General features: G+C 42.5%; 1 protein-coding gene and 1 long non-coding RNA gene across 8 annotated transcripts in view; one reads left to right on the top strand and one right to left on the bottom strand.

Moving 5' to 3' along the window:
- Positions 1-4421: 4421 nt before the first annotated feature.
- LOC124774891 (serine/arginine-rich splicing factor 2) lies at positions 4422-8612 on the bottom strand. Of its 3 annotated transcripts, none has more exons than XM_047249551.1 (4): positions 8254-8612; positions 5989-6129; positions 5562-5782; positions 4422-5471 (listed from the first exon to the last, which is right to left on the bottom strand). In XM_047249551.1, exons 1-3 carry the CDS (start codon positions 8433-8435, stop codon positions 5569-5571), a joined length of 537 nt encoding a protein of 178 aa, XP_047105507.1. In that variant the 5' UTR covers positions 8436-8612; the 3' UTR covers positions 4422-5471; positions 5562-5568. The 3 variants fall into 3 exon arrangements, with proteins under 3 accessions (XP_047105507.1, XP_047105504.1, XP_047105505.1); XM_047249548.1 differs by lacking the exon at positions 8254-8612 and adding an exon at positions 7668-8001 and having other exon boundaries at positions 5562-5785; XM_047249549.1 differs by lacking the exon at positions 8254-8612 and adding an exon at positions 7668-8001.
- Positions 8613-8614: 2 nt separating this feature from the next.
- LOC124774892 overlaps positions 8615-26153 on the top strand; it is a 35296-nt gene continuing 17757 nt past the window's right edge. For 2 of the 5 annotated variants that reach the window (XR_007015572.1, XR_007015573.1), the window contains exon 1: positions 8825-9077. This is a non-coding gene — a long non-coding RNA (uncharacterized LOC124774892). Of the gene's footprint in view, positions 8651-8824; positions 9158-26153 lie in introns of those variants that run through there. The other 3 variants (XR_007015570.1, XR_007015571.1, XR_007015574.1) reach the window with 2 other exon arrangements.

The following is a 26153-nucleotide window of genomic DNA, read 5'->3' as shown; positions in this document are numbered from 1 at the left end:
TCAAACAGTGAGTCTCTCTGTAGTTCTTTTCCATGTGCATAATTAGTTCCTAATATCCACATTTCACTTTCAAATGCAGTAACAATCATAAGTGTAATATAAAGTATGTATCATTTGAATAGATACTGCTTTTTTTTTTGTAAGGTAATGGATTAAAATTTGCAGCTTATCGGTCACAATATAAGAATTAGTTTGATTTTATTTATTTATAGAAGTCATGGCCACTGACAAATTGTTACAATTTTAGGTGACATATCTGACTTTGAAGATAGCTGCTCCAATGCCACTGTGAGGCTACAAAATGAACTATGTTACACAAGTGATTTTACACAGGGATTTATTCGTAGCCAAACAATAACATGGTTCCTATAGACTACAACCACTGCTCAAAATCAAATATTTTTGATCCTCAAAGAATTTTTTGTTTTTGCAGTATCTAGAGTACGCCCTATCAATTTAGAGTGAAGGTATTTACACAACACTGAGCATCTGCTGTTAAGTATGATATCAAAATTTGTGTGTATAAAGCGATGAAAACGATGGCCCTTTAAATATGAGTGGCAATGTCATCTCGAGGCTTGCAGATTTGCCTGACATCAGAATAAGATATTTGTTGAAATTTGGTTTGCTTCTACAATCTGGTTCCAGACCTAAAAAGTTGATATATATGATGGGAACCCTGAGAAACACCTGACTGACACAGTGCTCTTTGCAGACATATGGTCCATTTAAAGTGATGAAGGATCTATCATGGTGTTAAATTTGTTTGACAATACAGGACTGCATCTAATTTCTTAAAAGTCAAAAGCTTATTGAAAATCAGACAAGGGTCATCTGCTGCTAGGCAATAAATGAAGTCCCTTAGCCTGCATAGCAAAGGGGTGCAACACTTACGAGATGTGCATGACATGGTAGTCCACCTATGGAACAAATATCAAATGTTTGCATTTAAAGGCGTCAGTTGTATCTCAGAACAATACTTCATTCAGCCAACATGCCTTGTGTATCAACACCTGGCTACTGTATAGGAAGACTTCCAGAAAAACATAATGCAAAAATACAGACCACTACTTGATTTTGTCCATTGCAGGATGTACTTTGAAGAGGGGGAAAACTCTTGTTCAGTTGCTGATTTACACTACAATGGTACAGGCCATTGCCTAGAACACACCTCTGACATTGCGAGATACTAATTGTGGATAGAAAGTTGTTCTAGAATGAAGTGTATGAAAGAATGTGTTTCTATCATCAAGTTTACTTATCCACATTATTACAAAATGATCACGTGGATAAAATCTTTATTATTGGTTACTATTTTGGCAGGTTAATGTGTTGAATTTATGGTAAAACTGTTCAGGATTTTTACGTTCATATAAAATGCCTATTACCATGTGTTAACTACAAAAAATTTCCGCAATTTAATGTGTATTCAGTAAAATATGCTCTTGATTTAAATAAAATTAAGACAAAATTTTTATTTTTGTTTAAACCTGCCACACTGGTATTCCCATGATTCTAATTAGCATACACTACAGCATTTTTCAAAAATATATTTACAATTCTTTGATGTGATTTGAAGTAATTATAATGTAAGAAAAATTTTTCATTGTTCCAATAAATTCACCCCAGAGAGGGTTAAACCAAGTTACAGAGTTTGCCAAAAATTCTGTTACTAGTACTCAACATTTTAACCCTAAAGTATTACACTAATAACGGAACTTTACTTACCTGCCACCAGAATACCACACAGGAAGGCAGAGAGAGAGAGAGAGAGAGAGAGAGAGAGAGAGAGAGAGAGAGAGAGAGAGAGAGAGAGAGAGATTAAACTTACCTGAAAACTTCCCATTATATATTCAGGACACATGGATAATAACAATGTTAGTATCTGTTCATGTTGCTTAACAAACCTTTTGAAAGCTAGTAAGCAGTGTAGAATATCTTACCTACTTTTAATTAACACAATACCTTATTTAAAGATTCTGTGGAGCTACCAGAGCAATTTTACACTCCTACGGATAGTATCTGTCACAATACGGCAGGACAATCTGTAACATTTTGAACTCGTTCAACAATGAGACACCATTTATTGGTATTTGCTACCTACTTATGCCGTCTAAGTAAATCAAAATTTCGATATCTTGTATTTCTCAGAAACCAGAGACTTCACTTGATATAAACTGATCCCATACTGGCAGTGGCACCAAGGAACTTGCATTACACTTCATCTTCAAAAAGTGTCATCACGCAGATTCAACGGTGAATAGCCGTATGAACAACCTGCCAGTATTAAGTGGTGGTATAAAGAACTAGCAATTGTAGATTGGCGAAAGAAACTTACCTTCCACTAACTAAATAAATAACATGTACTAGGGAAAAAATGTAGCAGTCCAAGTGATGGACCCTAATTTGCAACATGTAACACACGCTACACGTAAAATTGTTTCTACTACAACTTTCTTCCATTTCACAACCAACAGGATGAAAGCCTGAAGAGTTCCATAACATATTTCGCTACTGAAGTAATAAATGCGTTCGTGGCTCACATGCCCAAAAATTCACAGATCAATTACTTATCGATGCTATAATATCCCTCTGATAAAAATTGCAGTAATTGTTATTAACATCCCCATGTCACATTAGACCACCATACGAACTAATACACATACTAATTATATAGAATCTATCAGGGTAATAATGGCATCCCAAATATCAAGTGAACACCTAATTTCAAAACAGAAAAATATTTTACACATTCAACACCACTGAGTTCGCTATTGATTTGTGTGAAAGGAAGTGGTACACCTGGAATATAGTACTTCTGGTATACACCAATGAACCACTACTTGCACGTACTGGATCATTATTAAAAAATAAATGTAATACGTATGAAATCAGTAACTGGAGTTATGCAGCTGAATTAAATGTATCACTTGTTAGCAGTGATTTTGAACTAGAACTCTTGAGTAGAAAGTACAAATGAAGCAAAATCCACTGGACAATACTTCAAAAGAAGAGAGTGAAATGAACAGTTAGAAATGGAGGAAGGCACTATCACCACTACTATTACACATTCGGCACGTTCAATAGTTTATAAGTGGCAATACAGAGAATTTTCGCTTTGAAAATTATTTTAGTAACTGCAGCATCCAGAACTTCACATGAAAGAGCTGTGCAGCAGAACCTCACCTCTAAATGAAACCAGAATGAACAAAACACAGTTTCATGTCTTGCACTTTAACAGAATAAAATGGTACAACAAGTGAAACTGGTCACATTTTCAATACTTCACAACACCAGTAAAAGGTTTGGTCCTTCATTGCCCACCTGCAAAAATTTGCACATTTCTATGAAATCCTACACAGAACAATTGAACTATGAGAAACCACAGGAAGTCCTAATCTCCTGCCATTAGATCAACACCTTTACGAACATATTAACTCGAATCATTAACTACATAACCTGTAAGTTTAACTACCTACGCATAACAAATTCTCTATCGAGACATACATGTTTCTTACTTAATAATATAGTAAACAGCTTCGTAATGTAACTGATCTCTGCAGACAAATCAAAATATTGTATAAAAACCAGCAGTTTGGAAACCTACCTTTTCAAACTTATTTTCTTAAATGTTAACTTTATTCCCGATAAGCAGAAAAATTCATTTCACACCCACCCTCCTCAACAGACTAACATAAATTTACGCTCATCTCCTTAAGTAAGAAATATTTTCTGAACAAAAATAGTATATACCATACTTTCGATGCTCGCCAAAATTGCTGTATCAGCAGCAAGTGTACCACATGGCTCAGCTTCTGCAGACAACACGTGCGGCGGCTGCAGCTGCCAATCCCAGTACAGCACGCTCCAGGTGTCAGGTAAATGGGGCAGTTAGGAGTGATGCTTCTTAAAAAATTTGAGATCCAGCAAAGTGAAAGTCTGGCAACAACATTCCACCAAATATTTCAGCTTGTCGCCAGTGTAATTTGGTGGAGTAATAAATCAGCATCAGTGTAGGAATGGTTCAAGTCCGGAGAGGAAAAAAAGGATGGAAGGTTTAACTGCAACACTGCCATCAGCTACCCGCAACAGCTAACCCGCAACACCGCTTACTCAGCCACCGAACGACCCCAACACAGCCTCTGCCACTCTCACTGGCTTGGCAGCACTCTCAGCCACCCGCCCTGCGGTAGCGGAAAAACATCGTTAGATCTCATATCTGAGCTCTGTGGCAACTTTTAGTCACCAAACAGTATTTCATCAGTGATATGTCCAAAATTTAGTCTCGTAACTAATAAACTCCCTCATGATAAAACTCAAATTAATGTTTATAAATACTGGAAGGAGTACACAAGATGAAATACTGTGAGGTTAAGTAGAAAGGGAGACAAGGAGTCATTATGAAGCATATGGAACTACACTTCTTATACAATGAGTGTATTAATGCAGTAAGGTATTAACCTCCAAATCCATGCTCTTGCCTTAAACAAAAATTCAAGTTATGTGATACACAGAGGTGACAATCAGACTAACACTGACATTCCAGATTATGTGATATTGAAAACTCTTATGCTGTTATTACAGGACGTTACAAAAATTACAGAATAGTACGCTGTATAATGAAAAATGAAAAACTTGAGAAAACTACTGTATGTATATATATACTGTCACTCAGACCTACATTTAAATAGCATGTTTTGTTACACTGAACACAAATGTTTTGCAATTCCTAAAAGCACTAGAAGTAATCTGAAAAATAAGATATTCCTTAATGTTTCCTTGGAAATATGAATTTTCCTTAAGCACCTACCATCTGAAAATTTACGAAATGAAGCACTTTTACACAACAACACTCACTTCCTATAATTTACACAAAGGGTGGGACAATAGTGGAAAATTTGTTAACTGATCAAAGTAGCTTAATGTTTAATGCACAAACATTTACCAGTTACACAAATAAATTCACAATTCCTGTGAGATTGTTACAAATAAGAAATTCAAAACATTTTTAAAAATGCTACAGGAGATACATTACTACAGGCAATTCAGATTTCATTCCTACTCAGAACAATAAAAAATTTTAACAATATGTATGAAACCTATAAGAAAAACTTTTCTTGTGATTTAACCAGAAAAACTTCTCGTGATTTAACTGTTTCCCAATTGATAAAAACAAAAGTTTCAGCTCTGGCATATAAAATATTGAAGGGGGCCTCAACAATCAATGCATATGTAGCATTTCTGTCCATGACAAGCAAATAACCACCACAACTTCAGCCAGAAAAAGAAAGTCATGTCCAGTCAACTTTTTTATATCTATGTAGTTCTTTTGAAGATGAAAACTCAAAGTTTCAGTTACAAACACTTAACGCTTTCATCATGACAAATCATCAATACCTTTCCTTGCAGAAGACTGCTTCCACCACTAATCCACTAAAATGTGCAGAAACAATCCAACTGCAGCAAGTAACCTGGAAGCAGAAGCAGTGAAGGAAAATATGAAATACAATTTGCAACAGGGAAGCGGGAAAGTAAAAAATGCAAGGTTCATCAAAACTTACCTATTATTCACTTTGATCTTGATCGAGATTTGCTCCTGCTGTCGCGAGCAGATTTGCTACGTGAGCGTGATTTGCCACGTGAACTCTTGCTATCAGAACGTGATCTGGAGCGTGATCGAGATCTTGTGTATGAACGACGGCGGGATCTTGAGCGAGAGTAACGTGATCGTGAGCGCGAACGGCTCCTTGAGCGGGATCGGCGCCTGGAGCGTGATCTCGACCTGCATAATACGGAAGAAGGGCACAAACAAAATAAAAAGCATAAACGAATCATAAAGATCTCATATGTGAGCTATAACCAATGCCCACATGAAATGAATCACTTCCTGATTTATCACAGAAAGCAGTTAAGGAAAGTGATAGCCATGTGTCAACAATGAAACAGTTTTGGAATAAATCAGCAAGTGGTGTACTGATCTATACTTACCTCCTGCTACGGCGACTATGCCGACGATATGGCGATGATGGTCTTCCATAACGTGCCATCTGCACTCTGAGCTCCCTACCATCCAAGAGACGTCCATCCATGGCATCAAGTGCATCCTCTGCATCTCTCTTGTCATAGAATCTGAGAAAGCAAAAACTTCAGTTAGCAATAGGCACACTTATAACTTCAAAAGTTAAGTTACACTGCCACTAAAACGCTGCTTATTATTGCACCATGTTTGAAATAAAGAGGTACACCACACACGTCAAGAACCCTCAGGGCTGCAATTAACATCTAAGCCTGTGTTTCCAGCAGCAATGTGTTAACTGAAAACACACTGCTGCTGGATACTGCACAAAGCCCAAAAACTGAACAGGCAAGAGGAAGGTGAAGTCAGAATTAATCTAAGGGTAATGAAACCACAATTAACTAAGAAATTTGATACTTCTAGAGTCTAGAACACAATTCTAATGACTTCATCTCACAAGGATAGCATTAAAGTTTGTATCGATTTTTTTTATACATTTGGACAAAATGTAACTGACAAATTGCAATGGCATTGTCACCATAAGCTAGAAGGTGCAATCACACCAAGTGATCTATTTTACAAACATTGGTGTAGTTAAAATGCTGAGTACATTAGAAGTTCAGTCACATGCACGGCCTACCGACAAAGTTACAGCAGATATTCTGGAATCTCTGAATAAACTTACACTGAAAATGTGTGCCAATACGAAAAATTTATACTGCAGTGCTCTATAAGTTCAGAACGACGCAGAACTAAAAAAGGAATACAAAAAACAACAAAAAATCAAATGTACTTCTTTCCTCACAATCGCAATCAGATTTAGCTGACATTCTGGAAATGGTAATTTAAGACTTCTGTTAAGAAGGCTTTTCACAAGAAAGTGTACCTCCACATGTCAAATCAACTCAACAACACACAATAGGAGGAAGGCCGTAACTTAGCGTATTTCCATATCACACTTAATAGCTAGCAATTGAGCTTACTCCCAGGTATTTAATACATCATTTCCGGATAAGCCATGAACTAAAGGCCGAACAACAATTTTTACAAAAATTTAATCCAAAGGCAAATAGATTATTCCCATAAAAACAAAACGTTGAAAAGGAGGTCTGGAAATTCTAGAACGTTATATACCCTGATTACATTACTAACATCGAGAATTTCCCAAGGGGAAAAAACTGAAATTCACAACACTTCAAAATATTACCTTCGCGTAACTGTACTAGTCCTAGAATCAAGAATTCAGCTGAATGATGTAATTATACAACTGAGGAAAATACTTAAAACTACTCATAAATCCACATAAAATTCATATAACGTTTATATAAGAAAGGGAATTTGATAACATTTTATATGCGTGGCTAAGGTACATGCAAAGGACTTTCCACGACCAACTCAGTGAAAACGAGAGAAACTGCGTAGTATTTATGTCAAATAGCTCACGACTGTTTAATGTTTCAATTTCAACCGCCAGACGATAAAACATAGATTCAACAGTGATGAACAGTATAACTCTTCAAAAGTATCATAAACTTGTAAATGAAATGTGTTATCTGCAAGATGGCCGAAGTGCACAAAAGGGGTCCTTCTGACGCCATATTGCTTTCAGGAATATCACACTTTGATTAGTATTCAATTTCATCTCTCTTACCTTACAAATGCGAAACCTCTGCTCTCTCTTGAAAATCTATCACGCGGTATGTAAATATCACCCACTTCTCCACATCTTTCAAATACGCGACGCAAATCTTCAGGTGTTGTTCGGTAAGTGAGATTGTCTACTTTCAAAGAAACCATTCCCTCTATACGAGGGGGCGGCCTACCGTAACTCATTTTATTTTTCTCTTGCAAAGAGCAATCACTATTACTGACAAGTCTACCTCACAGCAAACTCCTGCAGCAACAACGGCTACAAGCCTTTTCCTCCTACCAGCCCTACTGCCCGCAACAGATCAATCTCCACAATGGCGAACCCTCTAGCAAGATCCAGATACCGGAAGTAACAAATATGGCGACTAGTCAACACAACAACTTACTATGTTGTTTCCATTAGAAGAGGTCGCCTGAGACACAATATTTAAAAATTGAAAGCAAGAAAAGCCGTTTCCTTATGATTAATATACGAAAAAAAAACTTTAAATGTAAGAAGTACTCTCAACATTTTATTTACTTTTTACAACTACGATTGCATGTCTTGAGACACTACGATAGTCAAAACGAAAATAAAATTTACTCACCTCACAAATGCAAAACCTCGACTTTCTCTAGAAAATCTGTCTTTTGGGATATAAATATCCCCGAGCGTTCCAAATTTTTCAAAAACTCGCCTTAAATCTTCAGGTGTCGTTCTATAGGTTAAATTGCCCACTTTCAACGAAATCATGCCATCTATTCTTGGTGGCGGCCTCCCGTAACTCATTTTGATGCTTAATCGTAACAACAGCCGTTTCAGGAAACAAATATTACCTGTTTCTTATTCGCGTGGGTGCTAACAACATTGATATCAACTTAAACACACAGATATTGTCTCAAACGCAGTAGATAATCACTCGCTTTACAAAATGGCCTCCGTTAGAATACGTATGACGTCAGTTGCTATGGTGATGTACAGCGTCGTAAGACTACGGTCGTCGTGTAAGCACATCCTTTTTAGTTGTTTCTATTTTTCTGGATTACTTTTGTAAACTGAAATTGCATGAACCATAGTTTTTATTAATATTTAGAATTAATTAATTTAGCAATGCTGTGAGTAATATATAATATTTTTAGACAGAAATCTATTAGGTCGGTATACTTGATTTGTCATATTTTGGTACTGCGCCATAGATTGCATTGAAGCATTTTAACTGCCGTGTATGATCGAAGTAATAAGATATTATTTTGTACTACAATCATAAATCTCTCTCTCTCTCGATGGGAGGCTCTTGGCGTTCAAACAAAATAACAACAGTTCGAAACTGTGAATGGATAAGTTCTGCAATCTGCAAAGGCTAAGAAGAAACAATGACAGGGGAAAGACTTGTCGTTGTAAAGAGCTGTAGCCAGGTGTATGTTTGATTACGTAAGTGATGTACCGCACTTAGGAAATTAAGCGTCCGACAACACTTCAGATTGACAAAACGTGCTGTTCTATAGTCTCAGGTAATACCTGCGCGCGCTCGTTTTTGCATCGGTTCAGCTATGTAATGCCCTCAAATCTTTTGTCTAATCCAATGAAATACTTTCTCTCTCTCGGTTTTTTTTTTTTTTTTTTTTTTTTTTTTTTTTTTTTTTTTTTTTTTAAAAAAAAACAACTAAGACAGTCGCTGAAAGAGCCTTTATTGAATAACTGGCAGTGAATTATTAGTAGCTGCACATCCACTCTTGCGACAAACCGTCAAGTGGTTAGTTTGCGAAGGGCTTTTGGTTCACTACAGAAAACATTTAATTTTCTCTTGGACCATCTTAACAGTAGTATTACGCACGTGATTCATGAGACACATTTACACGTAAGGATGTACGAGTATGTAGTTTTGAGTTAATAGTGACAACCGTACAGTAATAGTTGATTTTTAACAATATACAGGTAATTGGAAAATTGTCATGAAAACTTTCGGTGGGTGATTGTGATGTCTACCTCACAGAAGGAAGGAATTATTAATTTTTGTCGATTTTAGTGTAAATTTCGTAAAGGAGTCTGACGTATTCGTGAATTTTTCTAGCAAAGTTGCTCAAGATAGTACCCTTATATTTATATAACAAGAGGAAGTTAAGGAACCCCATGCCTCTCCTGTTAATCAAGATGCACAGCTACATTAAATAACTTAGTTCACTGTATGGTTCAGAAACATTAAAAGGAATCAGCGAATGTGATTAATGACAGAACAATTGAAGATTAAGAACCAGGAAATGCACAGCTGCACAGGATTTTTGGTACACAGTTTCAGTTGCAGGACTGACTTGAGTGAAAAATCTGCAGGTACATTGACTATGATCTCTAACTTCAATTTACAACAAACAGTGACATCAGACCAAATAGTTTAGGCAATGACAAACTTTATATTTTTCATCAGAATGTATGTAATGGATCTAAGTAACAAACTGGACCAGTTGTCTGTCTGCATTAATGACACTGATGCAATATACAATGCCCATATATTATGTTTGACTGAACATCATTTGACGGAAAGGATTGAAATGGTGCAACTATATACGTACAACCCAGCCAGCGATTTATTTTACTAGAAATACAATAGATAAAGGTGGAGTAATAATGCATGTTAAAAATAATATAATGTACAAGTCTGTAGGTGTAAAAAAATCTGCCTGTTATGTGATTACTGTTTACAGAGCACCCTCAGGAGAGCTTAGTCTATTCCTCAAGCAAATAGAATCACTTTTAACTCGCCTGTTCTCAGAAAACAAAGAAATAATAATGATTGGCGATTTTAATGTACATTTTTTTACTTGTAATAATGATAGAACAGATTTTGAGAATGTAGTGAGTTGTTTGTCTGAGGGCAGTTGTTGGCTTTCCCACAAGTACTGCACAAATCTGATTGACAATATTTTTGTAGACAATAACACACTTGATAACATATGTGTAACAAAAATCTGAAATGACCTTTTCAACCATGATGGGCACTTGTTAAAAATGCATGATGCAATACTCCGGCAGACAAGAGTAGTTTTACCAATTGAGCTTTTATACTAATCAATAGTGAGAACCTGGAAACCTTCAGCAGACATTGGCAGCAGTTGGAATGAGACACACTATATCAGGCTAAAGACGCCAGTGATAAATTTAACATATTCCTGAATGAATTTGTTACCATTATTGAAGCTGTATTTCCCAAGAGAATTTCAGAAAGCACCAATCTGAGTGTTTACAGGAGACAATGCATCGCTAAGGGAATCAAAACAGCCAGTAAAACAAAGAGAATGCTTTATATGTCTCACTCAGAAATTGTAACAAACCTCAGGATAGGGAGCACTACAAATTATACTGTAGCATCCTAAAAAGTGTAGCCTAATAAAAATCCAAGAGCATGTTTATTAATTCTGAAGTTAACAATAAAAATATTTGGAAGGTGGTCAAAAGGGAGACAGGAAAAACTGCAGAAGATACAGACAGTATCGATGTGTGTCGTAATGGAAGCTTGGTAGGTGAAGGCATTATAGTTGCCAATATCTTCAACAACAATTTTTTGACAATAGCAGATCAAATTGGTTGTAAAGGGTGTAGAGTTCAAGCCACGAATCTTCTACAAAAAGCAATGCAGAACAAAATTAGTCAGATGCCTGTACCCTGTATTACAACTGAAGAGATTGTGAAGGTAATAAGGCAAATGAAAAATAAAAATTCTACAGGTGTGGATAATATATCTATCAAAGTAGTATAGCACTGCTGCAAATTTATTCTTGAAGTTCTCTGTCACATATTTAACGAGTCCATAAATCAAGGTACCGGAACTGGCCCTAATAGACTCAAATATGTAATTGCGAAACCACTGTTCAAAAAGGTGATAAAGCTGATTTTTGCAACTACTGGCCAATTCCATTGTTAATAAGTATCTCTAAAGCCCTCAGAAACTACTGTTCAAGAGAATCATGGACCATCTGAATAAAAATATAATCCGTAATAAAAATCAGTTTGGATTCCAAAAACGGTACTTCAACTGAACTTGCCATTTTCTCATTTGTTAACCAGCTCCTTGAATCTAAACAATAAAATGTCTGCAGCTGGAATCTTCTTTGGCCTGTCTAAAGCATTCAGCTGTGTAGATCACAAAATTCTACTTACGAAGGCTGAGCACTGCGGATTAAATGGTAAGGATGTGACTCGAGTCATATCTAGAAGGCAGAAGGTAGTACTGAACTATTCTGCAATGGCATCTGCCTGCTCTGTCAGAGGCACAAGAAAACGTGGGGTGCCACAGAGCTTGGTGCTTGGTCCCTTACTTTTCCGCATCTTTAGTAATGATCTTCCATGCTGTATGACACAAAAATGCACTTCATCCTGTTTGCTGATGACACAACCATTATGATTGACAAAACACCCAACTGTAGTCTAGAGAACATATTTGCCTCAGTTTTTAGAATGTAGCAGAACTGATGGTGACTCCTTTCTACCTATGAAGCCTCAGTTTTTTGTTGAACACCTTGAGGATAAGTTTGGAGAAGTGACAGCACTGTCCAAGATGCTAAATGGCGCAGTCATGATTCAGACAGCATTCGCAGCCCAATACCAAGTGTTACTTGCCTGTGACAAGCTGGGTGATACTCCTGTTTCCGTCACTCCCCATAAAAGCCTCAACATGTTCTGGGGCGTCATTTTCCATCGCAAGCTCCTCTTGCAGTCTGATGACGAGCTTTGTGTCAACTTAGAATGGCGGGCTGTTCATTTCGTCTGGCGCATTTACAGTGGACCCAAAGACAACAGGGTTGCTACCGCTGCCTTCATCTTGGCCTTTGAGGGAGATTCATTGCCAGAAAAGTCAAGATGATGGTTTACCACTGTAACGTTAAACCATACATGCTGTAAGTGCTGGCACTTCCAACGCCGCATGTTGAGACTGCGAATGTTCACTGCACCCATATACTCCATGTGCACCTTCTCTGACTTGCATCAACTGTGGAGAGCACCACTCCTCCTTCCCCCCTGCGGGTCTAGGGGTTATAATAGGCCCAAGGTATTCCTGCCTGTCATACAAGGCGACTAAAACGAGTTTTACACGTTTTGGCCTTTATTTGATGGTCCCCTGTAGGGTTTGACTTCCATTCTTCAAAATTTTCCCCAAGAGCGAGCCAATTGGGGAAGAGTGCATTACAAGGTGTGTCATGTCCATTGTGCATTGAGATCTTATGCCTACTTTCTCGTTGTCGCATTGCAGTACTGCCCATTCTCCATCTCTTGGGCGAGGACACCTTCCTGGGTGTGTTTTCCACCATGCACTATGCAGTGTCGATTTCTGCGTCGACAATGACCATGGACTTCTTTGCACCTGATATCCAGCACGGTAGCCAGTCTGTTGTGGTGGAGCCACCATGTACCCTGTTGGTTTTAGCCCCCTGACCACACAGGGATCGCTCTGCTGATGCCTGCGCCATTAACTCCCGACGTATGCCAAGGGGTAGATGCCCATCCCCCTGGGACATCGGGACTCCTGGCAGTGGCCATCCTGCCAGGTGGCCTTTGCTGTGGCTAGGTGGTGCCCGTGGGGAGGGCCCCTGGTCGGAGTGGGTGGCATCAGGGTGGATGACACGCGATGAAGCATAGTCCATCATTCTTGCTGGTGGTGAAACACCAGCAGTCTCTAAGTGATCACGAGCTCAATTCAACGTACAGAAGTACAACCCCAAATCGATCCCCTCCCTGGCCACACCATGGGCGGAACATCAGGCTAAGAATGCCAGCGGATCTTATTCGCCCCAGTACCTTGTATGTTTGAGAGCTGATGGGGAATCTTTCATGATGATGAAGCCTCAGTTTTTTTTTTTTTGAGCATTTAGAGGAAAAGTTCGGGGAGATGGAGGGCTTGTCCAAAATGAGATCTGTGTCAGTCTTGATCAAAACAGCATCCTCTGCCCAGTCATGGGAGTCACTCGCTTGTGACAAGCTGGGGAATGTTTCTGTAACCACCATGCCCTATAAGAGCTTAAATATGGTCCAGGGTATCATATTTCACAGAGACCTTCTTTTGCAGTCCGACGATGAACTGTGTGCCAGTTTAGAGCGGGGAGGTTTACATATCGTTTGGGGTGTCCACCAGGGTCCGAGGGTAATCAGGTTGCCACCAGTGCCTTCATCTTGGCCTTTGAGGGTGATAAATTGCCTGAGAAGATCAAGGTGATGGTCTACTGGTCTGATGTAAAGCCCTATATCTCTCCCCCGATACGGTGCTTTAAGTGGTGGAAGTTCGGCCATATGTCTTCGCGCTGTACTTCCAGCGTCACATGCTGAGATTGCAGACACCCATCACATCCCAATACTCAATGTGCCCCGACTCCCATCTGTGTCAACTGCAGAGAGCACCATTCGCCTTGCTCGCCTGATTGCAGGATTCTCCAGAAAGAAAGGAAAGTCATGGAGCCCAAGACCCTGGACCAACTGACATACACGGAGGCTAAGAGAAAATATGGACACCTGCATCCTGTGTGTGTGATATTGTCTTACGCCGTCACTACTACAGTTCTGGCACCATCAGCTCTGCCAACCCAGGTCACCTCTCAGAGCCGGAAGACAACACTTGCTCCTTTGACAAAGGGGGGGCATTTCCCTCCCTGTTGCTCCTGAGCCACCTACTTCGGAAGCACCTCCCCCCCCCCCCCCCGCCCCCCCCCGCCCCCGCGCCCCCTTCAACCATCGTAGATGTCCGTCCCCTCTTAAGTCTTCATCGGCTTCTCTTGCTAGAAAGGGGTCCCTTGGGTCACTCCCTTCCCAGGTTCTTTCTAGTGGGAAAGACGACACACCCGCCAGTGGCTGAAGAGCCCAAAAGCAGCTGGTCGTAGGGCTTCACGGTTATTCTCAGTCTCGGAGCCTGAGCCAATGAAGTCCCCCAGGCCAGGGAAACTCAAGGAGCAGCGAGAGAAATCCAAAAAGAAAACCTCAAGGCCAAGGAAATTGTGGTGGCACCCACACCACTGCTACTTACAAGCTCTGCAGCTGAGGATGGTGTGGAGATTTTGGCGTCCGCTGAGGACCAAGATCTTGCCAAACCCTCAGACATAATGGATATAGAGTGCTCAGGCAATAAACTGGTGGCAACATGTGACTCCAAGGTGTAAACTGCCTCATTTAATGTTCCACGGCTTCCCAGTCTCTCAACGTCGTCCTGCAGTGCAGTTGCGGCGGTTTTTTCCACCACCTGGCTGAGCTACGGCAACTGCTAAGCTTTACAACTACTATCTGCATTGCCCTCCAGGAAACCTGGTTCCCAGCAATGCAGAAAGCTGCCCACCACAGCTATAAGAGATATCACAGGAACCGTAGTGACTATAATCGAGTGTCAGATGAAGTTTGCATTTATGTCCTAAATGCAGTCTGTAGTGAACATGTGCCCCTTCATACCCCTCTTGAAGATGTGGCTGTCAGAATAAGGATGACACAGGAAATATTTGTCTGCAATGAATATTTTCCTCCAGATTGTGCAGTACCCCTGAATGTATTAGCTGCACCGATTGATCAACTCCCTAAAACTTTCCTACTTCTGGGAGGTTTTAATGTGCCTAACCCCTTGTGGGGTGGTACCATGCTTACTGGCCGAGGCAGAGACGTCAGAACTTTACTGTCGCAATTCGACCTCTGCCTCTTAAATACTGGGGCCGCCACACATTTCAGCGTGGCTCATGGTAGTTACTCGGCCATTGATTTATCAATTTGCAGCCCAGGACTTCTCTCATCTATCCACTGGAGAGCACCTGATGACCTGTGTGGTAGTGACCACTTCCCCATCTTCCTGTCACTGCCCCAGCATCAGGCACATGGACGCCTGCTCAGATGGGCTTTGAACAAGACAGACTGGGGAACTTTCACCTTTGCTGTCACCGCGGAATTTCCCTCACGCAGTAACATCGATTGATGGTTGAGCAGGTGACCAGCACAATCGTTTCTGCAGCAGAATACACGATCCCTCGCTCTTTAGGGTGCCCGAGGGGTAAGGCAGTCCCTTGGTGGTCGCCGGAAGTCACTGAAGCAATTAAAGAGTGTTGGCAAGCTCTACAGTGGCATAAGCAGCACCCTTCCTGGAGTACCTCATAGCCTTTAAATGGCTCCGTGCCCGTGTTCGCTAGCATGTCAGCCAATGGAAGGAGACGTGTTGGGAGAGATACATCTTCACCATTGTTTGCCACACGTCACCTTCCCAAGTCTGGGCAAAGATTAAACATGTTTTCTGGTACCAGGCCCCAACAGGTGTCCCCGGTGTTACCATAAATGGCGAGTTATATACCGAGGCAAATGCCATTGCCGAGCCCTTTGCTGAGCACTTTGCTCGAGCCTCTGCGTCAGAGAATTACCCCCCGCCTTTCGCACACTCAAACGGCGGCTGGAAGGGAACGTCCTCTCATTCACTACATGCTGCAATGAATCCTATAACACCCCATTTACAGAGTGGGAGCTCCTCATTGCCCTTGTACATTGCCCCGGCACAGCTCCTGGGCTTGATCGCATCCACAGCCAAATGATTAAACATCTCTCATCTGACTACAAGCGACATATTCTCGTCGTCTTCAGCCGGATCTGGTGCGATGGCGTCTTTCCATCGCAATGGCGGAAGAGCACCATCATTCCAGTGCTCAAACCTGGTAAAAACCTGCTTGATTTGGATACCTGTCAGCCCATCAGCCTCACCAACATTCTTTGTAAGCTGCTGGAACATATAGTATGTTGACGGTTGGGTTGTGTCCTGGAGTCACAAGGCTTGCTGGCTTCATGTCAGGGCGGCTTCCACCAGGGTCGCTCTACCACTGATAACCTTGTGTCCATCGAGTCTGCCATCTGAACAGCTGTTTCCATACGGCGACACTGGATTGCCATCTTTTTTGACTTATGTAAAGCATACGACACAACTTGGCGACTTCGTATCCTTGCCACATTGTATGAGCTGGGAATCACTCCCGATTTTGATCCAAAACTTCCAGTCACTCCGTACTTTCCGTGTCCAAGTTGGTCGCTCCCATAGTTCCATTCATATCCAGGAGAATGGAGTCCCACAGGGCTCTGTATTGAGTGTCGCTCTTATTTTTAATGGCCATTAACGGTCTAGTAGCAGCTGTCGGGCCCTCCGTCTCACCTTCTCTGTATGCAGACAACTTCTGCATTTCATACTGCTGCTCCAGTACTGTTGTTGCTGAGCAGCACCTAGAGGGAGCCATCCACAAGGCACAGTCATGGGCTCTAGCCCACGGCTTCCAGTTTTCAGCCACAAAGTCATGTGTTGTGCACTTCTGTTGACATCATACCATTCATCCGCAACCCGCACTTTACCTTAATAACGATCCATTCACTGTAGTGGAGACATGTCAGTTCCTAGGGCTGGTTTTCGACACACAATTGAGTTGGCTCCCTCATCTTCGTCAGCTTAAGCAGAAGTGCTGGCGGCACCTCAATTCCCTCCATTCCCTGAGTAACACCAATTGGGGTGCAAATTGCTCTATGCTGCTGCAGCTCTACAGAGCCCTTGTGCAAACCCTAATTGCCTACGGGAGTGTGGTTTATGGTTCGGCAGCACCTTCAGCATTGCATTTACTCAACCCTGTGCTCCACTGTGGTGTCTGATTAGCGACAGGAGCTTTTAGGACGAGTCCAGTGACCAGCGTACTGGTGGGGGCTGGTGTACCTCCACTGCAGATCAGATGTGAGCAACTGCTCGCCAGTTACGCAGCACACTTTTGTAGTTCCCCTGAGCATCCAAATTACCGTCTCCCGCATTGGCAGCCCAGATTGGGGCTAACGATTGCGGTTCACGTGCGGTCCCTTCTCTCCGAACTGCAGTCCTTCCCTTTATCATCTCTATTTGCGGTGCATTCACATACGCCTCCATGGTGAACGCTTCGGCCGCAGCTTCATCTGGACCTTTTGCATGGCCTTAAGGACTCCATTAACCCCCCTACTCTCCGCTGTCACTTCCTCTCGATTCTTGACGTGTTCTGGGGATCTTTAGTTGTTTACACCAATGGCTCAATGGCTTATGGTCACATAGGCTTTGCATATGTTCATGGAGGGCATACTGAGCAGCACTCCTTGGCAGTTGGCCACAGTGTTTTCACTGCAGAGCTGGTGGCCGTATCTCGTGCTCTTGTGTACATCCGCTCCTGCCCTGGCGAGTTATTTCTCCTGTGTACTGACTCATTGAGCAGCTTACAAGGACCCCAGGATACGTCAGAGTCCCCAGCAACGAACTTGCCGATAAGCTGGACAAACAGGTGACGCGGAAACTGCTTCTGGAGATAGGCATCTCCGAAGGTGACCTGTATTCTGTCTTGCAACGCATGGTTTTCCGGCTTTGGGAGACAGAATGGCATAACAGCACACACAACAAGCTGCGTGTCATTAAGGTTCAAATGGCTCTGAGCATGCGTGTCATTAAGGAGACTATGAATGTGTGGAAGTCTTCCATGCAGGCCTCTCGCAGGGAATCAGTTGTCCTCTGCGGGTTCGGCATAGGTCATACGTGGCTAACGCATGGTTACCTACTCCGTCGCGAGTACCACCTCCGTGTTTCTGTAGCTTCCAAATGACAGTCTTCCACCTCTTGCTGGACTGCCTACTTTTAGCCGCTCTGCGGCAGACTTTTAACTTTCCCAGCACCCTGCCTTCGGCGTTGCGCAGCAATACCCTCACAGCATCTTTAGTTTTATGTTTTATCCGCGAGAGTGGATTTTATACTTCTATGCAGGTTTTAGCGCATGTTCTTTGTCCCTCTGTGTCCTCCACCCTAGTGCTTTTAGGGTGGAGGTTTTAATGTGTAGCAGAGTGGCTGGCTTTCCCTTTTTATTCTCGTGGTTGGCCAGCCGCTGTAATCTGCTTTCATGTTTTACTCTCTTCTGTTTCTTGCGTCTCTCTCTTGTTGTCTTGTCCTCTCTTGTTTGTTTTAGTGTTCTTTGCCTTCCCTTCGTTGTTGTGGCTTTTTCTTTCTTTCCGTTTTATTCTCACACTTGTGGCATTGTTTTATTAGGAACAAGGGATCGATGACCTTGTAGATTGGTCCCTTCTTCCACCTTTAAACCAACCAACCACTCCCCCTTCTCGTCAGAATGCCCAGTATTCCAAAAGGAGTGGAATGTCATGGAGTACAAGACCCTGGACCGGTTGACTTACACAGAGGCTAAACGTAAATTTGAAAGATTACACCCCATTTGGTTGAGGTCGACATATGCTGCAGCTACATCACCATCTCCGTCCCAACTGCCAGTGGTTCCTCACTCTGTGCCACGGATAGTGGGCCCTCCAAGCCACCAGAATACAATCGCTTCCTTGGTGGTAGGGGGCAAATCTTCCTCCGTTGTTCCCAAAGCACCTACTTTGGGAGCAAGGCGCCCCCAAACATAGGGCACATCGGTCCCCTCCCCACTGCTGGAGAAGCAACTGCCTCCTCCAGCTCCTCTCTTGCGGAAGGGGTCCCTTGAGGTCCTCTCTCCCAAGGTCTCCACTGATGCCATGGCGGACACTCACCAGTGGCTCATAGAGCCAAAAGCTGCTGGATGAAGAGCTTTATGGTCTTCGTCTGTGCCTGAAGCTGCTTCGGAGTAGTCTTCCGAGCAAGCCCCCAAGTGAAGCGAGCGAGCAAGCAAACTAAGAAGTAGTCTGCTAAGAAACAGGACCCTCTGGTGGCCCCAACACCACCACTCCCTATCAATTCTGCATCTGAGGATGTGGTGGAGATCTTAGCATCCCCTGTGGACCTGGATCTTACTGATGCCTCATCCACCATAGAAATGGCTACAAATACTTAATCGGTGGCAGCAGGTGACCCGGAGACATAACTTGCCTCTTTGCGCGCTTCATGCATTCGCAGCCTCATGATAATGTCATCCTCCAGTGGAGTTGCGGTGAATTTTTCCACCACTTGGCTGAGCTACAGCAACTGCTTTCTGCATTGGCCTTCAGGAAACCTGGTTCGCGGATATGCGGACCCCTGCCCTCCGGGGTTATAGGGGATATTACAAGAATCATAGTGACTATAATAGAGTGTCAGGTGGAGTTAGTGTCTATGTCCTGAACCTGTGCCCCTTCAATCCCCTATTGAAGTTGTGACTGGCAGAATAAGGACGATCCAGGAAATATCTGTCTGCAACGTATATCTTCCTCCAGATGGTGCAGTACCCCTGAACACATTGGCTGCACTGATTGATCAATAGCCTAAACCTTTCCTACTTTTGTGAGATTTTAATGCTCATAACCCCTTGGGGGGTGACACCGTGCTTACTGGTCGAGGCAGAGATGTTGAAAATTTACTGTCACAACTCTACCTCTGCGTCTTAAATACAGGTGCCCCCAAACATTTCAGTGTGGCACATGGCACATATTTGGCCATTGATCTCTCAGTTTGCAGTCCTGGCCTTCTCCCATCTATCCACTGGAGAATACATGACGACCTGTGTGGTAGTGACCCCTTCTCCATCTTCCTGCCACTGCCCCGGTATCTGTCCCATGGACGCTTGTCCAGACGGGCTTTAAACAAGGCAGACTGGGAAGCCTCCACCTATGCCGTCACTGTTGAATCCCCCCCACATGGTTACATCAATGTGGTGGCTGAGCAGGTAACTACAACGATCATATCTGCAGTGGAAAACGCGATCCCTCGTTCTTTACGCTGCCCCCGGCAATAGTCTCTTCGTGGTCGCCGGAAGTTGCTGAGGCAATTAAGGATTGTCGTTGAGCTCTACAGTGGCACCCTTCCGTAGAGCACCTCATATCTTTTAAACAGCTCTGTGCCTGCGTTCGCCAGCTTACCAAAAGACTGAAACAGGAGTGTTGGAAGAGATAAGTCTCGACCATTGGGTGCCATATGTCACCTTCGCAAGTCTGGGCAAAGCTCAAATGAGTTTTTAGGTACCAGACCCCGACAGGTGTTCCCGGTGTTAACATAAATGGCGTGTTATCTACTGCCGCAAACACGATTGCCGAGCAGTTTGCTGAGCACTATGCTCGTGCCTCTGCATCGGACAATTAACCCCCCCCCCCCCCCCCCAGTCTTTCACACTCTCACAAATCGGATGGAAGGGAAAGTCTTCTTGTTCATGCTCACTACATACCACAGTGAATCCTTTAACGCCCCATTCACAGAGTGGAAGCTCCTCAGTGCCCTTGCACATTGCCCCAACACAGCACCTGGGCCAGATCGGATCCACAGTCAGATGATAAAACATCTTTCATCTGACTACAAGCGACATCTCCTCATGATCTTCAATCGGATATGGTACAATGGCTTCTTTCCATCGCAGTGATGGAAGAGCACCGTCGTACCTGTGCTCAAACCTGCCAAAAACCCACTTGATGTGGATACCTATCGGCCCATCAGCCTCACCAACATTCTTTGTAAGCTGCTGGAACGTATGGTCTGTCGGCTGTAGGGTTGGGTCATGGAGTCGTGGCCTACAGGCTCTGTGCCTGGGCGATTTCCGCCTGGGTTGCTCTACCGCAGATAATCTTGTGTCCCTCGAGTCTGGCATCTGAACAGCTTTTTCCAGATGCCAACACCTTGCTGCTGTCTTTTTTGACTGACGAAAAGCGTGTGACACCACCTGGCCACATCATATCCTTGCCACATTGTACGAGTGGGGTCTCAGAGGCTCGCTCCAGATTTTTATCTAGCATTTCTTGTTGCTTCTCATAGTTCCCCCATATCCAGGAGAATGGGGTCCCACAGGGCTCTGTATTGAGTGTATCTCTGTTTTTAGAGGCCGTTAACTGTCTAGCAGCAGCTGTTGGGCCGTCCATCTCATCCTCTCTGTATGCAGACACATCTGCATTTTGTACTGCCCCAGCAGTACTGATATTGCTGAGCGGCACGTACAGGGAGCCATACACAAGGCGCAGTCATGGGCTCTAGCCCACTGCTTCCTGTTTTCGCCCTCAGTCGTGTGTCGTGCACTTTTGTCGGCATCGTACTGTTCATCCGGAACCAGAACTTTACCTTACTGTCGATCCCCTCACTGTAGTGGAGACATATCCATTTTTAGGACTGGTTTTTGAAGCCCAATTGACTTGGCTTCCTCACCTTCACCAGCTTAAGCGGAAGTGCTGGCAGCACCTCAATGCCCTCCGCTGCCTGATCAACACCAACTGGGGTGTAGATCGCTATACGCTGCTGCAGCTCTACATAGCCCTTGTTCAATCCTGCCTTGGCTATGGGAGTCTGGTTTATGGTTCGGCGGCACCCTCAGTGTTGCATTTACTCGACCCAGCACACCACTGTGGCCTTTGACTAGCGACGAGAGCTTTTAGGACGAGTGCGTTGACTAGCGTCCTGGCAGAGGCTGGAGTCCCTCCATTGCAGGTCAGGCATGCGCAACTGCTCGCCAGTTACGTTGCACATGTTCGTAGTTCTCCTGCACATCCAAGCTACCGTCTCCTTTTCTCACCCATGGCAGCTCATCTCCCGCATCGGTGGCCCAGGTCAGGGCTTACAGTTGCAGTTTGCGTCCGATCCCTTCTATCTGAACTGGAGACCTTGCCTTTACTACCTATCCTCTAAGTCCATTTGCATACAACTTCATGGTGTGCACCTATGCTACGGCTTCGCCTGGACCTTCCACATGGCCCAAAGGACTCAGTTAACGCTGTGGCTCTCCGCTGCCACTTCCTCTCAATCCGTGACATGTACTGAGGCCATGAAGTGGTTTACACCGACGGCTCTATGGCTGATGCTCACATTGGCTTCTCAGATGTCCATGGAGTACATATTGAACACCATTCCTTGTCTGATGGCTGTATCTCATGCCCTTGAGCACATCCGTTCATGCCATGGGGAGCAGCCTACAAGCTATCAATCAGTGCTACCCTTTTCATCCTTTGGTAGCGACCGTCCAGGAGTCCATCTATGCCCTGGAACGGTCCGGTCATTAAGTGGTGTTTCTGTGGACCCTAGGATACGTCAGAATCCCAGCCAATGAACTTGCTGACAGGCTGTCCAAACAGGCTACATTGAAACCACTTATGAAGATTGGCATTCCAATAACTGACCTGCGTGGTTTTTCCCCCCCCCCCCCCCCCCCCCCTGGTTGACAGTGGCCCATATTCTGATGCACTGTCCCACTTTGACTGCCCTGTGATGAAATCTTCGATTACTGGACTGGTTTCGTTGCCACTGTTTTATCTGACAACACCTCATCGGCTGATTTAGTTTTACGTTTTGTTCGTGAGGGTGGGTTTTATCATTTGATCTAGGTTTTAGCACATGTCCTATGTCCCACAGTGTCCGCCACCCTAGTGCTTTTAGGGTGGAGGTTGGTTGGTTGGTTGGTTTGGGGAAGGAGACCAGACAGCGTGGTCATCGGTCTCATCGGATTAGGGAAGGATGGGGAAGGAAGTCGGCCGTGCCCTTTCAGAGGAACCATCCCGGCATTTGCCTGGAGCGATTTAGGGAAATCACGGAAAACCTAAATCAGGATGGCCGGACGCGGGATTGAACCGTCGTCCTCCCGAATGCGAGTCCAGTGTCTAACCACTGCGCCACCCCGCTCGGTAGGGTGGAGGTTTTAATGTGTTGGAGAGTGGCTGGCTTCTCCCTTTTATTCTCATGGTCAGCCAGCCATGGTAATCTGTTTTGTCACTTTAATCTCTTCTACCTGTTTCTTGCGTTTCTTCTTCCCTTTTGTTCATTTAAGTGTATGTTGCCTTTTCGTCATTCTTGTGGTTTTTTCTTTCCTTCCGTTTTGTGTCTTCAGTCTAACTTTTTTTTTTTTTTTTTTTTTTTTTTTTTTTTTTCTCATCCTTGTGGCATTGTTTTATTTGGAACAAGGGACCGATGACCTAGCAGTTTGGTCCATTCCCCCCCCCCCCCCCCCCCCTCTTTTAAACCAACCATGTCAGGGGAACTAGGTGTCCCCAGTTGACCACCCCCAAACGCAATGAAATTTAGTGTGAATCTACATGGTCTCTGATGGTTAAATATGAAATTTCAGTCCAGTATCTTCTGTGGTTGAATTTTTAGGGGCTTTTAAAGAGAGGCTTTTCATCTTTGCATCACATACAAAGGTGCATATATGCCAAATTTGCTAGTCTGTCTTAAAAGTTCTAGAATACATTTTGTCATTTGCTGTAATATATATAGACAACTTTTTAAGCTGAATCACACCATGCCAAAGCTAAAAAATTCATTGCACTATTCTGAGAGCCAAAGGGTGACCGACTACTGCTACTTTTCATATGAACCAATCACACCAAAACTTCAGAGGATGCTTCCTACCTGTGATGCCTACATATGGTTCAAATTTAATTAACACTGGATGCCTAGATGAAAAGATATACATCTGCAAAGTTGGCCAAAACTTCCTATGTGCAATTTTTAGGGGGCAGTATCTCAACTGTGTCTTGTTCAATCCTTTTTTCTTGCCACAGCTAGGAAGAACATGCTTTAAGATTTTCAGAGCTATATTAGACCTATTTAATATCTGTATCTCGCATTTTGATGAGCAGGAATACGTTTCAAAAGTTATTATTTTAGCACTTCGAGAAGATTGAAAAGTGAAATATTTTACTCATTAAATCACATAATTAATTTTTTATTTAAGTATATAAATCAGTTTCAAGCATTAATTTAACACATGCCATAAAAACAAGTATAATACATGACACAGCAAATTTACAAAACAAAAATACTAAATTGTCAGTTCCAGTTTTGATTAAACAGTTCTACAAATTTATGAAGGCAGATTGTGGATAGCTGTATTGTCTTCCTGATGATGATGTTGATGGTTCTTCTGAAGTCGTGAAAATATGTTGCTCAGGAGTCCAGCAGGTATCTTTAGCAGTTGGCCAGTGGAAGGAACGAGCAGAAACGTGTAGGTGCATACAGCTGAAGAGGACATCTAGTTTTTCATGTGAAACATCACACGTTTGCAGCCCACCAAAAATTGTCATATATACATGCAACATATTGTCCTGATTGTAAACTGTAGCATCATTGTAAAATCTGCTTACTCTGAGCTGATTACAATTAATTGGCTTGAATTGATGATTTTCTCTTGTTGCGGATATTGTATGTCCCATGGCAAACCTTGTTTCATGATCAGGCTGAATTTGTTCAATTTCTTCTATTGCTACATAAAAGAACTTTATGCCTGGAATACTATCATCACAGAATTTGAACAAATCATATGGAGTCACTATTTGGTTATCTTAGTGCCTCAGCAGACTAGCATGGGCTGCTAGTCTTTTTGCTGTTCCCCAATGCTATCACAAGGCGATTTACTGTGGCTTGTTCCAAAAAAAATTCCATACGGCAGTGATGCCAAAATCCTTTTCGAGCAGACAAATCGATGAAATTTTGGAAATTCTTATATTGAGTAGCTGTACCATTATTAAAGTAAGAAATGTTCATACTGTTTTCAATCTTTGTCTTTAAATAAGCTATTAAATTTATTTGAAAAGCATGGACAGCAATGGTATCGTGACAGAGACAGTTGCTATCGTACAAATGCTAATACTTTGACATTCTTTGCGACCAGAATAAACAACAAATGGATGTAATGTGACCCGACTATTCCTCCACTCAAATCCTTGCACAGCATCATGAACATCAAATGAATAATTCTCAGCAAAGTCCATAAATATAATTAATTCATTTTATGCAAGGTTTCTTTTTAGCTGCTTAGGGTATAAACTTTGGTGTTCTGACAGAATGTGATGGCTTCTTAAACATGTAATTTTCAGCATCAGTGTGTCCATGAAATTTTCAACAGTTGTCTGACATGTCTCTAATGTGTCTGTCAGTATGGACCCATTGCTTGTATTCCATTGTTTCTTTGGGGTCATAGTCTTTAAAAGCCTCTCCAAGAAAAGCCTGTTGTTGCATTTTTCCTGGATGTTCCTCACAATGTTGCAGTATACAATCTATTGTTTTCAAACTGCATGCGGTTTTTTTTTTCCCATCAAAACCTTGTAGTCATCTTGGATGGATGTTGCTGAAGCCAGCATTAATTTGTCATTTTGATGAATTGCACATACACATACTGAATGTGATCCAGAAGCATCAACTGTAGTACACTATTTCAGCCTGAACTCACAAGCACAGTTGATTTCCCTATTGCTTACAATAAGCAATGAACGCTCTTTCAGGTTACAAAGTAGCAGGCATTTTTTGCTTGTGATTTTTTTCCCTTTTGTTCTTACTGTAACACAATCCTTTTTACCTGGGCATAAACAAGAAAACTCACCATCTTCAAAAATGTGAGGACATTTTGTTTTAATTAACATCATTGAGCTTTTCCCCTTTTCAGTTTACAGTTCTTTAGTTTCCTAGCCTTCTTCACCATTTTAGCTGAAACAGCAAATTCTTTATCTGTTTTTTCAGTAGTCCAACTGTTTTGGGCTAGGGTCAAAATTTAAATTTTACTGCAGTTGCTTGAAGTCTGAATCTTAATCTGAAGTTCTTCAATTAATATGTCCTTATCTTTACATTTTTGGCACTCTTCTGTTTGTGTTTCAGTAATA

This window comes from Schistocerca piceifrons, chromosome 2, assembly GCF_021461385.2.
Source record: "Schistocerca piceifrons isolate TAMUIC-IGC-003096 chromosome 2, iqSchPice1.1, whole genome shotgun sequence".
Classification (NCBI taxonomy): domain Eukaryota; kingdom Metazoa; phylum Arthropoda; class Insecta; order Orthoptera; family Acrididae; genus Schistocerca; species Schistocerca piceifrons.
The sequence above is the reverse complement of the archived record's forward strand: the minus strand, read 5'-3'. Positions and strand labels throughout refer to the sequence as shown.